Raw genomic sequence first — 20,921 nt, 5'->3', positions numbered from 1 at the left:
GACACTTAGGGGCAAAGGCTGTGCACCAAAATACAACAAACCACGTTCCAGCCAATCACCGACAAGATGGTTGGGGGAAGGGGTGGGGGTTAGTGACAGTCAGTCAGTCATGACAGTTACAGAAACATGGAGGGCAGGGGCGAGCTTGCTCTGTTTTGTTTGGAATTTACTACAGCTGGGCTCCATTGAAGAAATTCTTATTCGACCAACACTCATTCAATTGTTCCGACTAATCGATTAGTTGATTTAAATCGACAGATCTGTAAATCTGAGTTTCTCTGCAACGAGTCATGCAAAAGCACCACTTTTTCTTGCGTTTACCAGAGATGTGCTCGTACGTTTTCTTGGAAATAAGTCATTCAGCATGAAAAAAAGCATCAAACATGACTAATCGACTAAAGAAATCTAAAAGTTGACTAAGACCAAAACGACCGACTAGTCGACTAAGAGGGAGCAGCCCTACAATTTACCTGGAACGTCAACAGAAGGGACCACGCAGGAACTCATTGTGCACCTTTAACCTTTATTTTTTTCTCCTCCATCTTTAACCATAAAAACACCAAAATGCAGCACTACGTTAACAAGCCTACCACACAACATTTCAAACTGTTTTTGTCAACACGTTTTACAAGACACACAATCTTGCAGCATGATGCAGGAAGAAAAAATAAAATAAAAAAAGCTGTAGCTACAATACCAAGTATTGGAATTGCTGAAATATGGTGTGTAGAGGGTAATCACATGATAACCTTTACTAACGCAGTCTGACCTGGTTATGATGACACATCCCCCTAAAAAAGCCTGACCCCAGTCACAGTGCATGGCATTTCCTCTACAGATGAAGTGAGTCAAATCATAAAAGGTCTAGACAAGGCCTGAACCAAAACACAAGCTTGGCTCGGTCCTCCTCCTTCTCTCCCCCTTCACTGCATTGTTTCCACCCTGCATAATCACAAGAGGTGATTTATAACCCAAATTGCTTCTCTGTTGTTCCAAAATAAGCGTGTTGGTGAAAAATGCAACAGGGGGGCAAAAGGAGTTTATTTTTAGTCGGTGGGTAACCGCTGGTGGAGGATGGTCACCAGGCATCTTACATGCTCCTGTAGGGGAGGGGGTGTTGAACCAGTGTTTATCTCCATCTCTCCATCCAAAAACAAGGCTACCGCGCGCTTCAGATGCGTGCGTTTGCCACAACTTTACTAGGCAAGCATTGCAAATTCCACTGAAGACGCAATGCAGGCGCATTTAGTAGCTGACACAGCCGAGTTAGACTGCAGCTCACATGCCATGCCCATGCCAAGGGCCAGGCACAGCGGCGACACTCCTTCCTCCGTCACCGGGCTATTAAGCAGCTTCACGGGAGCCAAGTACAGGCGGAATTTCTGTAGCAAATGGACAAAATGGCGAGGCTTTTCCAACCGTTAGCACGCCATAACATAACATGTTGTTTAAAAGTTGACTCGGGGTAGAAAGTAGCAGCCATGTCTAGTAAAGCTCGTTTCCAGCAGCATCCAATGAAAGATGGCGACCTCCGGCGTGATTTCGCGGATTCCGCCCCCCCCCCCCCATCGTTTTGAATCAAGCTAATTTCTAGTTAGCAAGCAAGCTAACTTAGCCACTTCCCAGAGCAGAGATATAACAAGTGTGTAACCCGTGTGTTTGTTAATCGTACGTCCAATTTGACATGACAATTAAGTTTGAGAAAACAGTTTCTTACTCACCTGTCAACTGTCTTACAGCACGATGCAAATACTATGGTGTGGTAGTGGCAGCTGATGGTGGTGTCGGACTGAGGCCTTAAAATACGCAGGGTATTAGCTAGCAGGCTATATCGAGCACGCTAGATAGGAGCGACCGGCTTATCGCTCTAAACCTCACAGCAAATAGTCGTCAAATTTCAGGGGTGGGGGGGGAAAGCCACGACCTGTAGCAGCGCAGGGACAAAACGTACGCCCCCCCAAAAACTGTCTCCGAAAAACGAGCTTCCTCCGAGCAGCACTGCAAGCTAGTTAGCTAAGAGTTAGCTCTAGCTAGCTTGCCTATCAACTTTGTGCAGTCGGGACTCGATAAATCTGGCGCCTGGAATTTCACGCGAAGCAATTTCCTCACGGTCGACAGCAGGCTGTACGGGAGGGGGAGTGAAAAAACCAGCGTACAGAGCCTGGAACCGAGAAATTAAAACGTTACTCGAAGTCTCAACGCTTCCGATCGATCAAACACTCGGTGCAGCTAAAGATGAGAGAGGCGGGGAGTAGGGGGTGGGGGGCGGAATGGAGAAGTCGCCGTTTCCTTTCCCTTTCGTGTGCAGCACAAAGATCGTCTATAGTGTTGTTGATGGAGCACTCAAAAAAAAAATAAAAAAATAAAAAGGGGGGGCCAGTCATCCGGTCTCCAACGGTGTCAGTCATTATCGCAGAGATCTTCAACAGGGGGTCCTCAGAGTCACTGCAGGGAGACGGAGGCCTCCAAATTATTGTCAAAAAGTTGTTTTTTTCCATAAATTAAAATGTCTTAACATAATTCTAACATATTATTTGCAAATATAAATCCCCACTGATGATAGACTCACTGGCCTATAGGTAAGGTAATAATAATAATAATAATAATAATAATAATAATAATAATAATAATGCATTTTATTTATAGGCGCCTTTATAAACACTCAAGGTCGCCTTACAAAATCAGCAATAAAACACTCAATACATTAAACAAGCAATCAGAGAAACAAGCAATAAAATAACATAACACATGATAATACTATTAATAAAAGAAGGTAAGATAGCCCTCCGAAGATGCAGGTAATCCTAAAATTCTTGTGCCACGTGTATGTTTAACATTAAAAGATGATTTATAGAATCATGCCAACAATTATTGTTTTAATAGCTTGATATTCTACGCAAAAAAAAGAGATGTATATAAAGGCTTTAGGTCGCCTAGACGTTATTGTAGGCCCAGTTTAATATGCAACTTAATTGTATACAATATATGTAGTCGGGGGGGTCCCTGCTCTGTCTCTCTTTTAGTTAAGGGGTCCTTGGCTTAAAAAACGTTGAAGTTGAATTAAAAATCAATTGCTGACATTAGGAGAAACTCATAAGAGGTGAAAACAGGAGGGTATACATCAAAAGGGCAACACATCGGTGGTAGAAAGGTTTAAGAACGGGATCGAGAGCGGCATTATCGGATAGACACTACAGCCCAAAACATAATTATAATGTAAATCTGTATTTTTTATTTGTAACCAAAAGCCCTACACTAGGGACAAGTGTCGAGAATTAGCTTTGTTTTTTTTTGTTTTTTCTCTGTCCCTATCTAAATAAACCTTTAATAATAATAATTTTTCAATTTTGAGATATTGGGCTATTTTGCTTACATAACATGTCTTTTTTCAGACTATATTCGCACATGTAGATTTCTCCTAAATTCACCAAAAGTTAGCATTCATTCCTCATTTGCATATTTAAACATACACATTTCAGAAAAATGGTAATATGAAGAAAAATGATTGTCTTAGGTAATCAACTGGGGAAGTTTTTGTGGTGCTATATATGAGTTAAACATATATTTTCCCCATCAAATTTCTTTATTTTTGTCTTGTGTTGGACCCCAAGAACAATAGTCTTTACTTAATAAACAGTAAACAAGAGAAAAAGAAAATGTACTATATAAGTTTTTCGTGTGCAGCACAAAGATCGTCTATACTGCTTATTGATGGAGCACTCAAAAAGAGATACTTTTAGTCATTAGATTGAGATACTTTGTCATTAATGTGAGATACTAAGTTATCATTTTAAGATACTATGTCTGTATTTTGAGATACTAAGTCATTATATAGAGGTATATAGAGATACTAAATGGGCCCCTGAGCCTAAACTACACCAATAAGGTAATTCAAGGTAGGCATTTTGGATAATGCATTAAATAAGTAAATGAATGCATACATTTAAAGTAACATATTACACAATGCCATCAACATTTAATGCAGTATTACTAAAGTATTACAGATTTAAAAAAATAACACATGCTTGTCGCATCTTTATTGAACATATTTGAAATATACAGCTATGCATTTTACAAACCAGCAGATGTCCCTGTGTTTGCTGGGTTTGAAGCTTAGAATGTGTTTTTTTTGACACAAATAGAAAGAAAGCCCCAAAACGTCGGGCTGCATTCGCCCATCACTGGCACGAATGTCACCCAAATGATAACCTACTGGAGCATTCTTTGGTCATTTTAAATGGGCAGTAGCTCAGTCTGTAGGGAGTTGGTTTGGGAACTGGAGGGTTGCTGGTTCAAGTCCCCATACGGACCAAAAGTATGGTGGTGGACTGGTAGCTAGAGAGGTGCCAGTTCACCTCCTGGGTACTGCCAATATGCTCTTGAGCATTTCTCCATTAGTGCATGTATAGGTGCTGAGCATGTGTGTGTAATTCCGGCATGTGTGTAATGTGTATAATAATAATAATAACAACAGAGTGAAAACATTGTAATTTCCCTTGCGGGATTAATAAAAGTATAAAATGATTAATAGTAGTAGTGTTACCGGTAAATATTCAGATGCTGTTTTTCTCTGCTATGCCTGTATTCGGCCGTTAGGGGGCGATGTGAAGGAAAACTCGCCAAAGTGTTTTTCAGCGTCTTTTCCGGTTCCAGTGGAACGAGGTGCTTTCCTTTCCCCGTGCCGTCAGCGGACTACAACGTGTCGCGACAAAATGGCACTTTATAATTTCAAGAAGATTATGGTGGTTCCCACCGCAAAGGTATGTTTTGTTCCTCGTCTTAAGGCTTTTAAACGGGCGTCGGTTTATCTGTCTTGTTATTGAGCGTTAAGAGACCGTGGAAGGTGTAAAAAACAAACATGGTGGGCTTCTGTTGGGAAGGAACACACGTGCTGGGCTGCTGTAACGTTAACGTAAAGAGACCGCAGCAGCAGGAGGTTTCTAACAAAGTAACTTTATGTCCCCGTACTCTTTGTAGTTACGACTTATGAGTTAGTATACAAGGAGGTCAAAGAGCTAACTATTGGATCAGACCGGTATTAGGCTATAATAACTAGGCTTTCTTGTCCAGTTGACGTGAGCCAAGATATGTCTGTCACGCACCAAACTCCGTTCAAAAGCCTGGACATTTAAGACACTAATAATACATAATTCTCCTGTGAGCAAGGATCCACTATCCATTAAGTAGGCCTAGCACATATTAATAAAAGCTATAAATCAAGCTAAACTCGTGCTTAGCACCGGTGCTCCAACAGTGTGTGTCCATTTAAAAACTATGTCGCTAACAGGGAGCTTTGGTTACAAAAGTTAGTCCCTCTCTCCAGTAGAAGAAAATCTGCTTTTATTTGTATTGCTTGTATGCCGAATTAACAAGAGGACACGGATTATTTGGGACTTAAACACAAAACGTTCTTATAAGGTGACAGCTCTTACCGACAAGCGATTATATATTAAACTGACCGATTTCTTAATGAAGTTTGGCAGGACTCGGGGAGAACCGTATGCAAGAGATTTTGCTGGGTGGAGATATTAGGAAAACCTCATGTATTTTGTAGACGAATGTTAAGTAGCGGTTACAGTGCATGCTAGAGTATTGATACATATGAAATACCAATAACATGGCCGTAATTGTAACTAATGTGCAAAGTACAAGTGAAGACAATAAAGGCCAAAGACATACCAGATGAGGCAAATAATTAAGTTACACAAACTTCTTTTTTAAGGAACAAAAAATCTTAATGGTAATGAATGTTTTGTCTAGTTTCTGATAAAAAAAAAAAAAAAGTGTCTTTCCTTCACAAATAACTTGCTTACGTTTTCCCTCTTTGCAGGAATTCATCGACATCACTTTATCCAAAACACAAAGGAAGACGCCCACGGTGGTACACAAGCATTACCAGATCCACCGCATCCGACATTTTTACATGCGAAAGGTGAAGTTCACCCAGCAGAACTACCATGACCGCCTCTCGCAGATCCTCACCGACTTCCCCAAGCTCGACGTAAGTCAAGATGCTTCGAAAAGTCTCTCGTGTGCTTTAAATAAGCAGTGTTTCCTTTTGCCTGACACCAAATAATGGATCGTTCTCTACCTGATTGTGCATTGTGTCATGTGTGCAAAATATAGGCTATTGGGGTTGGGCAATATGTTAGTTGTGCAATATCTCATTGTGCGAGGGCTGTGCTACACTTATTGCAGAGAATTCAGCCGACCGGGTTGTTCAATTTAAAGACTGCCACTGAAAGAAGGAGTTGATGTGCTTACTATTTATATAGGTACCTGTCTAATGTGTATGAGAGCATGTTTTGTGTTGCATGAGAGTATGTGTTGAGAGATGCTTATTTTCTGCATTTTGTGTTGTCTTTGTAACGCTGCGGAACGGACAGAGTCTAAAACAAATTTCCCTTCGGGGACAATAAAGTATATCTTATCTTAATGGATTTGTGAAATTTGATAATGTGTCGTCTCTCTTCAGGACATCCATCCATTCTACGCTGACCTGATGAATGTGCTGTATGACAAAGACCATTATAAGCTGGCCTTGGGACAGATAAACATCGCCAAGAATCTAATTGACAAGTAAGTTAGTCTAAAATGTTGTGTTTATTGTCTTGCATATTGCATTTACTGCGGTGTTTCTTTTTAGCTTTTTGCTTACAGTCCCGTTTTTTATTCTAAGGAAATGGAAATGTTAAAATCTGACAGGAAAGAGCTGTGAGTTAGTGGATTTTTAAGTTGCAGGTTGAACCATTAGACCATGAGATTTAAATTGAAATGTTAGTGAGTCAGGGTTTCCCCTGCTATATAAGGTTTAGGTTCAGCACCGGAGCCGTTTTGAACGGCACCTAAAGCCGAATGAATGTAACTAAAAGACCTTTCTTAGATCTAATGATTGTAGTTGGACTTCTTTAGCTTGAAGTTTTATCTTTAAGGTTTTTGAGTGTTTATTTATTTTCTGCTCTAGCTTTTCCAGTGTTTTAGACGCTGATATGGTGATAATAACGGTGTAAAATTATGTAAAAAAAAAAAAAAGGTGATGCAAAAGTACCACAGAGGGACACAAACCAACTATTTTAGTTTTATTCTAGATTTAGTTGAGCCTGGCAGCTGGAAGACAGATGATGATGATGATAACAACAACAATCCCTGCCATCTGTCAATTTTAATTTAATTTTTTTTGCTCTGACTGGATAAAGGCTGGTCCTACCATTTGAAAAGTAAAGCCAGCAAATGCTTTTTGAGTTGTCTTTGTCTGTTAATATACACAAATGTACCTGGAACAAGATCTAACACATAATCAAAATACTTATAAAAGGGAAGGAAACACCTAACCTGACAAGCCAGACCCTCATCCAGATGTTGGGTCTGGGAACTCCCCATTGGCAGGGCTCAATCCGAGGGGCGGGATGAACGGTTGTCTTTCAAATTCCCTCTGCACTCATAGCCAACCAGAGCAACGCTAGTTGATAGATTAAACTTTTGCCGTATCCGGTCGGCAAAACTCCGAACATATCTTCCTTTTTTAAGAATGACTTCAGTGCTTAACTCCAAGTCTTCCAGAGTCGCGGCCAAAGCCGATTCCAAAGACCGCTGTTCGCCAGCAGCAGCAGCCATCTTCTTTGTTTTCAAGTAGCGGGGAATTCGCACGGAACCCAGATGCAACTCTGCCGTCATTATGTTAAGCCCCGCCCACCGACTCTATACACGATGTGATTGGCCTGACCTAGAGTTTGGTTTTTCCAGCTCGCAAGCCAACGGAGAGGTGCTAGACTGACCCTGGCTGCAAATTTACATTTGCTGCCGCTAGAGTGCGTCTAGATTTCTAGGCTAGGACACACCATCATCACCTGCAATTTAACATAACTTAGAAAGGGATAAAATAAAAGCTTGTAACATAATTTTTTTCCAACTTCCAGTGTTGCCAAAGACTACGTGCGCCTGATGAAGTATGGAGATTCTCTGTACCGGTGTAAACAGCTGAAGAGAGCCGCTCTGGGTCGTATGTGCACCATCCTGAAACGACAGAAGTCCAGTCTGGAGTATCTGGAACAAGGTAATAAAGAGGCTCGATGTCTTGTGGCTGGAGCTGGGCAATATATCTATTATATCTATCGTGATATGAGACTAGATATCGTCTTAGATTTTGGCTATCGTAATGTCGTGATATGGCATAAGTGTTTTCTTTTCCTGGTTTTAAAGGCTGCATTACAGTAAAGTGATGTCATTTTCTGAACTTACCAGACTGTTGTAGCTGTTCTATTATTTGCCTTTACCTACCTAGTCATTATATCCACATTACTGATGATTATTTATCAATAATCTCATTGTGCAAATATTTTGGGAAAGCACCGATAGTCAACACTACAATATCATTGCGGTATCGATATCGAGGTATTTGGTCAAAAAATATTGTGATATTTGATTTTCTCCATATCGCCCAGCCCTGGCTGGAAGGCTGTAACAGAGGCTTTTATTAGAAAATAAAAATCAGCTTTTTCCATAGATTAATTGATCATTTGTTGGCTTCACACGGGTCAAAAGTATCCCATCAAATTCTGCTTTTGTTTTATTCAATCACCTGAGAGGTTTTTAAAGCCTATTTTTGGATACTTTTCTGAACATAAAATGTTCCTACACACGTATACAAATGAATTATACACAGCTGCTTTGTCAGGAAATTGAAAATAACGTTTCACAACTCGGCAAGCAAACACAAAAATGTACAACCCGGTATCGTGAGCATCCACGTAGGGAGGAATCGCAAGAAACTTACGTAAATAAATGATATCAAAAATGAAATAATACTTTCAGAGAAACAATGTTAGTTTTGGCCAAATTCACAGTTAAATCCATACTGCACCTTATCACATTTGTAATTTATAATAAGTAAGTACACGAGCCCTTTGATTTTAAAAACACGCCCGTCTTGTTCAAAAATGTTTCTGTTTTTTAACGTGAAAATAACTAATCTTGTGGCGCCCTGGTTGCACACCTGGTAGAGCGTGCGCCCCATGTACCAAGGCTCAGTCCTTACTGCAGCATCCCAGGGTTTGAATCTGACCTGTGGCCCTTTGCTGCATGTCTCCCCCATCTCTCCCTGCTTTCCTGTCTGCCTGTATCAATTGAAGGACAAAATGCCCCAAAAAATAATCTTAAAATAATAACTAATCTCCCTGTCGTGCCCCGTCCGCAGTGCGCCAGCATCTGTCCCGTTTGCCGAGCATCGACCCCAACACGAGGACTCTGCTTCTGTGTGGTTACCCCAACGTCGGCAAGTCCAGTTTCATCAACAAGGTAAACGGCTCCGTTTTTTTCAACGTTTTTTGTTGTTGATTTTTTCCCCCCATGTTTTTGAAGCTATTTCAGACATTTTTGTCTCTTTTCAACGTTCTTTTATCATTTTTTTCTCTCTCTCCAAATGCTATAAAATTGAATAAAACACCCAAATTCAGTGAAAGTACGGAGCTGATCTTTTATTTTACTTGTGAAGAGTAATGGTTGTATGGAACCATGCACGTTTATTTTTTTGACAGTTTGGTTGAAAGTAACCCAAATTTCGGATATATAGAAAAGTTTTTGAATATGGGTCAAATATGACCCGAAGACAACCGGGAGGGTTAAGTAAAGTTAACGTTGTGTAAATGGTCTTCCTTTTGTCAGGTGACCAGAGCAGATGTCGATGTCCAGCCGTACGCTTTCACCACCAAGTCCCTGTTCGTGGGTCACATGGACTACCGATACCTCCGCTGGCAGGTGAGACGCTGCAGCTCATGAGGTGCATTCACACCAAAAAAAGGGATCCGGCCGGATGTCTGTCACCTTCCTCTTTGTTTGTGTCTGCATTTTAAACTCCGGTTGATTTCTGACAGAAAACTCAGACTGGACAGATAGTCTAGCTAGCTGTCTGTCCAGTCTGAGTTTTCTCTCGCACGACTAAAACTACTTTTGAACGTACACACGTTCCACCAAAACAAGTTCCTCCCAGAGGCTGTTTTGCAGCGGCACCGTTATTGTGTCCGGGGCTTAGCTCCACCCAAGCCGATTGTGATTGGTTTAAAGAAATGCCGATAAACCAGAGCATGTTTTTCTCCCATCCAGGAGTTCTGTGTGGACTAGCCAGACCCTCCTCTGCAGCGCTGTGGAGGAAGGTCTGGCAATGCGAGACTACTCTTATGCCGACTCTTACTTTGTCTGCGTGTAGGTGGTGGACACCCCTGGTATCCTGGACCACCCTCTGGAGGACAGGAACACCATCGAGATGCAGGCCATCACGGCTCTGGCTCACCTGCGAGCGGCGGTCCTTTACGTCATGGACGTATCGGAGCAGTGCGGCCACAACCTGCAGCAGCAGCTGGAGCTCTTCAACAGCATCAAACCCCTGTTCGCCAACAAGGTCAGACTCCCGTAACGTTACAGCGGTTGTGTTCAGCAGCAGGTGGCAGAGCCCAGTGGCTTCTGTGATCACAGAATCATGGACGGAATTGGGAAATTGAGTATTTAAATGTTGAAAAAAGCATCGAAAAATGTGTCAAAACAGTGTTGATTTTCAGTTTTGACCCGGGAGGACAACACAAGGGTTAAACAGACACTTAACGTAATTATAGAGATATTGGGATTATTTCTGGTTAAAAAGAAAAATATGAATGTTTTCAGTTTTTCCATGAACAAGTTTAAAGTTGGCACTTTTAGTAAGTAAATACTTTGATTGGACATATGAGCAGCAGTTGTTTCTGGGATGTTACGACTATGAGATGGCATCAGAACATGAAACGCAGTAGGTGCAAACAGGAAAGTGCATTTTCCCTGGTTCTTATACATTTGAAACCTTTCACAAATTACAACTGGCTCTCAAAACCCAACCATCCATCTAACCACAGAATTTAATTTAAAGGTCCCATATTGTGAAAAGATGTCCACGTCTTTTGTATTATATAGCAGGTTGACGTGCTATACAAATGTGTTTATCAAAACAGAGAAATGCACACAGCCAGTAGTCAGAAACTGTCCCTTTTAAACGAGCCATCAGGACTTCTGTAAGATTGTGATGTCACAACCAGACTATATATAGGTAGAAAGTGCAGCTACTGTGCCGTTACGGTCATTCACCGACTGCAATGACGGCGCAGTGACTCACAGAGCACCGTTGCGAAAGACCTGGAAACGCTGACCAATCGGAGCACACCGGGCTTTTTTCAGGAGTGGGGCTTAAAGAGACAGGAGCTAAAACGGAGCGTTTCAGACAGAGGGAGAATAAAGGTATATTAAGACAGACAGGATGAGGAAAAATAAACCATTTTTTTTAACATTAAAGCATGTAAATATGTTCTAGTAGAAACTCCAAAATACATGTATGAACATGAAAATGAGCACAATATGGGACCTTTTAAGCAAATGAGGCAAATCCTCAGTGTCTCTGTTAGTGGAAAGTGTCCTGCATGTTTAGCTTCTCTCTCTCTCTCTCTCTCTCTCTCTCTCTCTCTCTCTCTCTCTCTCTCTCTCTTTCTTTTTTCTCTGTGTATCTCTCTGCCCTCTCCTCTCTCTCTCTCTCTCTCCAAAAAAAAAAAAAAAAGGAAAAAAAGTTTAAAAATTAAATAAAATCTTCTCTCTCTCTCTCTCTCTCTCTCTCTCTCTCTCTCTCTCTCTCTCTCAGAGGGGGAAAAAGGGGGGGAGGGGGGTGGGTGGGAGGGGGAAAAAAAAAGGGGGCAGTAAGATTGAAGTAATGTTGATGTCTCGCCCCGCAGCGCCTCTCATCATCGTGGCCAACAAATGTGACGTGAGGAAGATCAGCGAGCTGCCTGAGGAGAACCAGGTGGGTGATTTACAGTTAAGACCCAGTTTGATCTGCCTGAAATGTCTCAAAGGCTCTGATTTATTTATTTTGTTTGTGCCAAAATCAGGTGGATGAGGTGACCTAGAAATGCACTTATAGGAGTCAATCGTTAGTGTTAAACACTTGGAACCACTTGTTTTTTTTTTAGTGAAACTGAAATATTAAACAAATGTTAAGTGTCTGTCTTTGACTGTTGTCTTTTTGGCTGGCAGAAAATCTTTGCCGATCTCTCTACCGAGGGAATCTCTGTGATTGAGACCAGCACCCTGACCGAGGAGGGAGTCATGCAAGTTAAAAACGAGGTGAGCGCCAGCGAACTTCAGGCTCCCCCTGTAGCATGCTTCTGCGGGGGGCTCCACGCACAGCTTTTTGCCGAAGCCTACGCAAGTGGCCTGAGGGTTTAGCGTCCTAGCGTATCTCTTTAAGAGAATAGGGGTGTGCGTGTGAGTCATAGTGCGAGAAACAAAGTGTCTCCCCTGTGCTGTCTGACCACGGTGGGAAATCTGTAGCAGGAAACGTTAACCCTCTCCTTTTTGATTTCATGGTGGTTATGGAGAAGGAGAACCAGGAAATGAGTAAGGGGAAATGCAACGCCGGCAAGCGGACCAATCACAGCTGTTGCGTCGTGTAGTTACACTTTTTGAGAGGTGCGCGTCAGGGTACGGCGTAGGGTCGCTATCGCCACGTACCTACGTACGTACCCACGGCGTCGATTTTAACCCAGAGCCATAAATTGGCCTTTAGCCCTGGAGGTCAGCGCTGTAGTCGAGTCACCAACTGTCGAGTCTCGAGTCCCCAGTGTTCGAGTCCAAGTCACCAAAGAAGAGTCCGATTCGAGTCCCCATTACCTGAGTTTGAGTCTCGAGTCCAAGTCGAGTTGTCAAAGCTGAGTCTGTGTTGAATTCCAAGACGGCCTACATTTCTCCACTCTGGCACCTTTTTAAAGAGCTGATATGCTAATAAAAGAGGGTCCACGTTAAACAAAAATCACACCACTGTCACGATTGCAAAGGGAGTTTATTTACTGACGTTTTTCTAAACAACATTTAGCGGGGCTCTTTCCAGCATTGGATGTAAAATCCATGTAGGCAAACTTCACGATCTGGAGCGCATCTCTCTGCATTTTCCAAATGTGAACATGTATTGGGGAGCCCGCGAGTCATGCTCTACAGTTGCAGCAATATCCATTGCTTTGTTACGAGAGTAGTGAAAGTAAGAGCGGGAATGCAGCGTTAAGTGAGTGACGTCAGTGAGTGTGTTGCCATCTTTTGTTAATACTGTCGGTTAGGGATGCACCGAATATTCGGCCACCGAAAATTTTCGGCCGAAAATGGCCCAAAAGGGCATTTTCGGTTTTCGGCCGAAATACTTTTATCACCGAAACAATACGGCCGAAAATGTTGTGATGACGTAAACAGAAAACGCGACCTGCACGTGTGTCAGTACCCGATCCGTTCCACCTGCAAAGCGTCTCCTAAGCAACGAGGAGGAGACGGACCACGGAGTGAAAACAATGAAAAGTACTCTTAGAGTCTGTCAGCACACGTTTCACTGAGATCTATTCGGATCCTCTGCACTTCATCGCGACTGTACTTGATCCGCGTTATGAAGACCATTACTTGGATGCGGAAATAAAGCAGGGCGCACGAGAAATGATCCAGGCCGCCATGGATGCGGAGAACCCGCGTGGAGACGGAGACGGAGCAGCGCCCAGCGCAGGAGATCAGAGCGCAGAAAAAAAGACTTGTCTCTTTGCACCAGATGAGGGGCATGCACCCTCGTTGTCTGATGTGTTCAGTGAAATCCTGTAAGAAAGTGCCTCAATTAATAATATTAATAATAATAATAATAATAATAATAATAATAATAATAACAATAGGTAAGCTATTCTGTTCTTAGGCTACTATATACTGTATGTGACTATCAGATTGTAGCCATATTTCTGCTAGATATTTTTTTAATTAAACTTTAATATTAATTTATACAATTGCAATGCCTTGATTTTAGTAAAGTTAGTACACAGTCATAGCCATAAATGCAATGGTACTAATAATTGGCTTAATTTCTTTCGGTGTTTCGGTTTCGGTTTTCGGTCTTGGTTTCCTCTTTTTTCGGTTTTCGGTTTCGGCCAAGAATTTTCATTTCGGTGCATCACTACTGTCGGTGAAGTGAAGGGTGCTACCCCCAAAGGAACATCAGCCCTGGATGGAACGTCTCCCCATGCTGCTTCCATGGGCAGTGTTGGACCCCGAAACAGGAAAAGTGTAACATCTTAAAGCAAATTTTTTTTTCTAACCTATTAAGTCAGAAACCTCATCCAACGTCCGATTTTATATATCCTCGAGTCCTCAGTCTGCGAGTCCAAGTCAAGTCACGAGTCCAGAGAATAGAGACTCGAGTCCAAGTCCAGGACTCGAGTACTCCATCCCTGCTGGGGGTGTTGAGGAATAGGGCTGCACGATATTTGTAATTTATAATTTAAAGGTATTGTTGTAAGTTATTGTAAGACCGAAAGATTGTATGCTGTATTTGCATATGTATTTGTTTTGTGATAATATGATTTTGTGAAATAAGGGGCAGGACCAAATAAGCTATTTGCTTCCGCCTGCTCCTTCTCGAACTAATCCTTTTTTGTATGTTTTTATTTAGTTTTTGTTTTTGTGTCTTGGAACATTGTTGATTGTTCGAAATAAATTAATCGAAATATGTGATAACGTTGGATATCGATAACGATATCACTCGCGATAAACAATATTAATACAAATGAAAGTGTTAAAACAAATTTGTAAAACCAATTTCCAACATTCTTTTATTTAACAAATTGATTGTGAATTGAATATAAAAGGCAGCGCTGAACAATAAGTTCAATTTGAAAGTGCAGTTTTCTACTGATATTTTCTTTTAGCTGACACAAGAAGTGCGTGTGCCTTTCGCTATGTGTACGGTATATTGCGCCTGTTATCGCGATGATGATAAAAAACATATATCGTGCGGCCCTATTAAGGAACATAGTATTGTTGTTGCTGTGAATGAGCGTCGTCGCTGTGGTTCACGGTTGTTGTCGTGCATGTTTGCCAGGCCTGCGACAGGCTCCTCTCCCATCGGGTCGAAAACAAGATGAAGGGCAAGAAGGTCCACGATGTTCTCAACCGCCTCCACCTGGCCATGCCCGCCAAGCGAGACGACAAGGTAAACGCACCGACTCGACCAGAAGCCGACTAACGGCACCCTCTCCTCCGTAGCTGCTGCTGTTGTGTTTGTAGCCGTCTGCTGATGTCAGGCCTGTCGTTTGTAGGAGAGGCCTCCGTTCATCCCAGAGGGAGCGCTGATGCGCAAGAAGGCGATGGAGGTGGACGCACCCAAACGCAAACTGGTACGTCCCGTGTTTCAGGGTTTCCGCGGGGTCTAAAAAGGAAAAAGTGTCAAATTTCGAAATCAAAATTTTAGGCTTGAGAAAGTCCTAAATCTCAAAGTATTGTGTTCTAGATCTTAAATAATTTTAAACGAGTCTTAATTTTCCTACGTACATGTAACGCCTCTGCTAATTATTATTTTTCATTCCTTTGTGTTCTTTCTTTTGCTCATCCAAATATAATTGGCTGTATATGTACAGATTATTAGTTCTCTGTGTCGCTTTTATTCAATTTGAATACATTTATTTACTCTGCAAGTACTTTTGTGACTCTGCGTGTCGTGATATGTTTTAAATTTCATTCATAAAGACCTGAAAAAGTCTTAAATTTGACTCGTGTAAACCTGCAGAAACCCCGAGTTAGCTTCAGGCATAAGGTCAAAGAGACAACGGGGCTTTCATTAAAATCAAACGTCTCTCGGTATGGCTGTATCCGAAAACATTTTATTGTTGTTCATCTCGCAGGAGAGGGATCTGGAGATTGAGCTCGGCGACGACTACATCCTGGACCTACAGAGTAAGACCAGTTTTCATTTTCCCCCACTATGAATTCGTAGAAAGGAAATTCTTCAATCTGCAATGCTGATATTTTTTTCTTTCTTTATTTAATTTTTTTAAAGAATACTGGGATCTGATGAACGAAGACGAGAAGCACGATAGGGTCCCTGAGGTGTGGGAGGGCCACAACATCGCCGATTACATTGACCCTGAAATCATGACGGTGAGTCACCGCAGAGCTAGAAAGCTAGAGATTGGCATGGTTTTATCTCAGTTAGCCTAATAGCTGGTTTGATTTGCATTGAGAGATGATTTTATGGAAAGTACCCCATGCCAATCTCTAGGTATGGTGAAGGGTATGTGATGATGTGGGGGGGGGCTATTTTAATTGCAAAGGCCAAGGGAACTTTATCAGGATGCATAGTATCATGGATCCATGAAATAACTGGCCTTTAAAAATAACCATCTGCCTGCCTCTATGGGAATTTAACATAGGGGTGGACATACTTCTGCCCCATGTATTTTAAGGAAGAACATTTATTTATTTATTTATTTATTTATTTATTTATGATAGATTATTCATTCACAAAGAAAATTGGATTTTTCCTCATTTTTTTTAAATTAAGGCATTAAGATCAATTTCCAAAAGATGATTTTTTTTATTCCTCTTTTTAGTCAACTTTAGCATGGGTGTATTCACGTATGCTGAGCACTGTAGGTAAGGTAGCCGAGCAGGATTGACTGTGCCTTCCAATGTTTAACATTAAAATCTTAAGCATAAATAATATCCATTCATTGTCATCCATCCCGCCTAGTTTAATATGCAACTCAATTGTATATGTAGTTAAGGGGTCCCTACTCTGTCTCTCTTCAGCTAAGTGGTCCTTGGCCTATAAAACGTTGAAGTCCCCTGTTTTTTAATTATCCGTTTTGTCAGTTTGTATTCATGGTTTTACAGAATGGCCAGGACACTGAGGCTTACCTGGTTATACAATAAGATTAAATGAAAACTAAAGCGATCTAGATTCCTGGATTATTCTAGAGGAGCAAAGTACAGAAATGGGAAAGAATGCGTTTGTATGTATTTTTCTGTCATCTAAACATCTTGATTGTCTCTCTCTCTCTCTCTCTCTCTCTCTCTCTCTTCTCTCAGAAACTGGAGCTGCTGGAGAAGGAGGAGGAGCTGAAGGAGCAGGCCGGCGAGTACGACTCCGATGACGAGAGCGAGGACGAAGAGATGCAGGAGATCCGCATCCTGGCTAAACAGATCCGCGACAAGAAGCAGCTCATGGTCAGGAAGTCCAAGGATAAGGACGTGCACGGGCCACGCATGCCCAGGACCGCCACCAAGGTGAGGATACCGTTAATATACATCGGCCTGACCTCCGACAACGGAGAGCTTCAGCCATCCAGAAACTAGTAAATGCATTCTCTAGTTTACATACGTGTTGGTATCCTGTCATAGTTCTCACTGTAGGAAGGCAGAGAGATATTTGAACATATTTGTTAATGTCTGTTATTTTCCCTCATACTCTTCAGATTGCAGGTGTTCAGAGGTGTCTCCTTCCTAAATATAAGACGCTTCAACCTCAGCGATTTGTGTTTTTAGTGCTTTTCATTTTATTTTTGATAACATTTAAAGCAAAACGGAGCATTAGTTGATTTAAAAACCCAGACAAATTTCAGCGCAACACCAGAGAAATCCAGGAGAGCTGAACAAAAGTATTCCAATCTGAAACGCCTTTCAGGTTTGTCTAGTTTTGAGGGTGGCATCCGACGTAGACGTCCACCCCAAGTATCTCTTTTATACGTTTTCAAGTAGGTGTCTCCGTTTTCATTCAACCCCTCAGCTCCGCAGTGATCGGGCTTTAGGTTCATAAAATGACTTTCTAACATTTGTCTAAAATCCACCTCTAACAGTGTGTCTCTCTGTCTGCCTGTCTGTCTGTCTGCCTGTCTGTCTGTCTCTCTCTGTGTGTGTCTCTCTGTGTGTGTGTGTCTCTCTCTCTCTCTGTGTGTGTCTGTCTATTGCTCTGTCTGTCTCTCTCATTCTGTGTGTGTGTCTCTCTCTCTGTGTGTCTGTCTGTCGCTCTCTCTGTCTGTCTCTCTCATTCTGTGTGTGTGTGTCTGTCTCTTTCTCTCCCTCTGTCTGTGTGTGTGTGTGTGTGTGTGTGTGTGTCTCTCTCTCCCTCTGTGTGTGTGTGTGTGTGTGTGTGTGTGTGTGTGTGTGTGTGTGTGTGTGTGTCTGTCTCTGTCTCTCTCTCTCTCTCCGTGTGTGTGTGTGTGTGTGTGTGTGTGTGTGTTTTACAGGTTGAAAGAAAGAACCTAGAGAAGGAGATGGGTGACCTCGGTCTGGACATGGATGACAAGGACGATGTAAGTTCTTCCTTTAGATCCCAAACCACGCTCTCTGATAGGATTGCCTTAACGTTGTGGACTGTGTCCTTTTTCATCATTTTGTTTGAACATTTTAGAAATTACAGCTTTTGTGTGTGTAGAATTTTAAACCAAAGTACTCATCAGTACAGTTACGACTACAATATTAGTGGGCGTTATGATCCTGCAGTGCTCAGGGCTCCCGTCCTGTTGCACTTCAGAATCCTGAAATAGTGAATTTGGGAGAAATTTGAAGAATTTGACGATTTGAAGTTACAAGATATCACCTAAACCTCTCTTACCTCTCTTAAAATAGGATGGAATAGATCTTTTTTTGCAGACTTCATATCTTAACCCGAAACATGAAATCTTTGAGTCCTATGCCAAATAAGCCCTCGAAGTAGTCCCTGTGAGTGCCTGAATCCTGCTACAGAAGTCGTTCTCCCCAACACAGAAACGGTGATTCATGACCCATTCCTCCTGTGTTTTCAGAGCCACTACGCACAACAGGCCCGGCGGTCCCGAAGCGTCACCAAGAAACGCAAGCGCGAAGTTTCCGTCACGCCGCTCTCCAAAACCCGCAGCCAGAGCGCCTCCCGTCCACCGCGAGACCAGTCTGGTTTACGTGATCCAAAGGTACGTAACGGGGTCTTCACGGATGAGGCCTAGAAGTTTGTGGAGATTTCTTTGGGAAGACAACTTAATTCTTGTTCTTTCTTTTTTTCAAATAATTTTTTTATTTCCATCAAGAAGTTATACATATACCAGCATACTGTGTAATTTCGTACTCCAATCAGAGTACAACTCCTACTAGTAACAGTATTTCTCTACTCCACATGATCTTAAACCACACTCATGCATGCTCATACTCATGCTTTTACATACACACCTCCCCAACCATACACTCTCCATGCTTCCACTCCTCCACATATACCATTCATTCCCACTCCTCCACATATACCATTCATTCCCACTCCTCCACATATATCTTTCACATTTTTGACACAAACCCAAACACACGGCAACACACAGTTTGACACACAAACCCAACCACCCACCCACACTAATAAGAAAGAAGAAATATTAAGTATAGAAGGTGGGCAGGTGAAGACAACTTATTTCTATCAGGGATGCACACACACACACACACACACAACTCCACCTCAAACTAGAGATGCACCGATAGACCGGCTGGTGACCGGAATTGGCCAATTTTCACGTGATCGGCCATGACCGGCGACTACGGTCATATGCCGATTTTATGCCGGTCAAATGCTGTAAATAAATAACCTTGTAAAGGCTACCATACGCAATGTACGGTGCATCTCTACCTCAAACACCATTGGGTTAAACATATTTTCTTTGTTTTCACATTAAACAATTAAACTGTGTTCAATGTATGCACAGACATTCACAAGGTGCATTAGATAAGTCCCTTGTTCTAAAAGTGAATGTGAGGAGAACTCAAGTCGGTGTTTTCGGTTGTTCCTCAGATGGCGAGGAAGGCAAAGAGCATGATGAAGAACTCCCAGAGAGACATGAACCGCCAAGGCAAGAAGGGAGAGGCAGACCGACACGTGTTTGACCTCAAACCCAAACACCTCCTGGCCGGGAAGAGGAAGTCCGGCACCCACGATCGCAGATAAAACGGCGATTTCTGGACTGTTGAGACCTGGCCACTCTTTTTGGGAAAGAGAGGCTTCTGTGTGGAGACCGTATTTGTGTCTTCATTCTATATATTTCACCCCCCCAACAGTAAAAAGAACATGAAATAGCTTTCCTTTTTTAAGCAAGGAAACTCATGTAGTATTTTTGTGACATGAGAGCGTCATCTTTGACGATGTTGGCGCCATAGAAAACTGTAAAGCTGCTGGGGAAATGCACCGACCTATTGTAACTCATTAGTAATTATAACGGTGTGTCTTTTAATTGTCAGCCTTCACACTTTTGCTCACAAACGATCTCATAAAACGGAACTATATGGAAAAGCAGCGACTCAGAAACCAGTTGTGTAATAATTAATGTCTTATTTTGTTAATGCAGTTGCCATGATCAAAAATGTACACCCTGTTTAACAGAAAAAAAAACATGTCAAATATTGTTGAGTTGTTAAACTCATATGAATATGATTTCACAAGTTATTTTTTCTCATGGCAGCAGCAGTTAAGTGAACCTGTATGCCTTACAGCTTGTATGTGGCTCAGGAAATGCTGGGTTTATTTTGGATGAAGTGATGATGATGATCCTTCCTTTACAATTCTCCCTTTGATACATATTCGCTAACAAGGGAGAGATTAATAAATATATACATGAACTAAACTGCTGTCTGTCAGCTTATTTTACACACATTCCTCTATTCCACGTGCTTTTATTTTGAAAAATCGAACTTGTGCCCAGAATTAATTTTTCTGTGTGGTTTTAACTTCACTGTATCTACCTGTAGTGTGGAAATTTTGTTTATAATAATTTTACTATTGTCGTTGGCGTTCTATCTTTTGGCACGGAAATAGAAACCAAATCAAACTATTTGGATTTTAACAATTTAAGACATGCTTCTATCACACACCCGTTGGAAAATACGAGGTAACATCTTAAGCCGTCAACAGCAACTATTTTATTCGGCATATATTTTATTCAGTAAGAACAGTCTACAATAATATAATTACATACTGTAAATGGCTGTAGGATTATGTCGGATTAAGACTGCCTACGACGTACTTAAAAGTGGGTCTGTTAAGTATCTTAATGTTTTGATTTTATTTTCTAATGTGAATTCCTTTGGAAGGTTTTTAATATGCCGAATTA

At 41.7% G+C, this 20,921-nt stretch overlaps 2 protein-coding genes across 4 annotated transcripts in view; one reads left to right on the top strand and one right to left on the bottom strand.

The window, feature by feature from the left end:
* The window catches only part of LOC120568706 (la-related protein 4B-like), a 49,447-nt gene extending 47,147 nt beyond the window's left edge, over positions 1–2,300 (bottom strand). For all 3 annotated transcript variants that reach the window (XM_039816381.1, XM_039816383.1, XM_039816382.1), the window contains exon 1: positions 1,722–2,300. The gene's annotated coding sequence lies outside the window, so the exon portion shown is untranslated. The remainder of the gene's footprint in view (positions 1–1,721) is intronic.
* A 2,323-nt stretch (positions 2,301–4,623) lies between these two features.
* On the top strand, positions 4,624–20,435 carry gtpbp4 (GTP binding protein 4). The gene is made up of 17 exons (XM_039816824.1): positions 4,624–4,760; positions 5,831–6,001; positions 6,476–6,579; positions 7,917–8,053; positions 9,194–9,294; positions 9,661–9,753; positions 10,202–10,392; positions 11,743–11,809; positions 12,043–12,132; positions 14,909–15,019; positions 15,126–15,203; positions 15,708–15,759; positions 15,863–15,963; positions 16,894–17,091; positions 18,051–18,116; positions 18,609–18,752; positions 19,610–20,435. Exons 1-17 carry the CDS (start codon positions 4,713–4,715, stop codon positions 19,760–19,762), a joined length of 1,905 nt encoding a protein of 634 aa, XP_039672758.1. The 5' UTR covers positions 4,624–4,712; the 3' UTR covers positions 19,763–20,435.
* The last annotated feature ends 486 nt before the right edge of the window (positions 20,436–20,921 follow it).

The sequence above is a fragment of the Perca fluviatilis genome, chromosome 11 (genome assembly GCF_010015445.1).
Source record: "Perca fluviatilis chromosome 11, GENO_Pfluv_1.0, whole genome shotgun sequence".
Lineage (NCBI taxonomy): Eukaryota > Metazoa > Chordata > Actinopteri > Perciformes > Percidae > Perca > Perca fluviatilis.
The sequence above is the reverse complement of the archived record's forward strand: the minus strand, read 5'-3'. Positions and strand labels throughout refer to the sequence as shown.

What these genes read in the sequence shown, in the direction of transcription:
- gtpbp4 (XM_039816824.1), top strand. Translation starts at nt 4,713, where the DNA reads ATGGCACTTTATAATTTCAAGAAGATTATGGTGGTTCCCACCGCAAAG. An exon ending in CCGACTTCCCCAAGCTCGAC is followed by an intron (nt 6,002 to 6,475) that starts GTAAGTCAAGAT and finishes GTCTCTCTTCAG; the next exon opens with GACATCCATCCATTCTACGC. An exon ending in GCCAAGAATCTAATTGACAA is followed by an intron (nt 6,580 to 7,916) that starts GTAAGTTAGTCT and finishes TCCAACTTCCAG; the next exon opens with TGTTGCCAAAGACTACGTGC.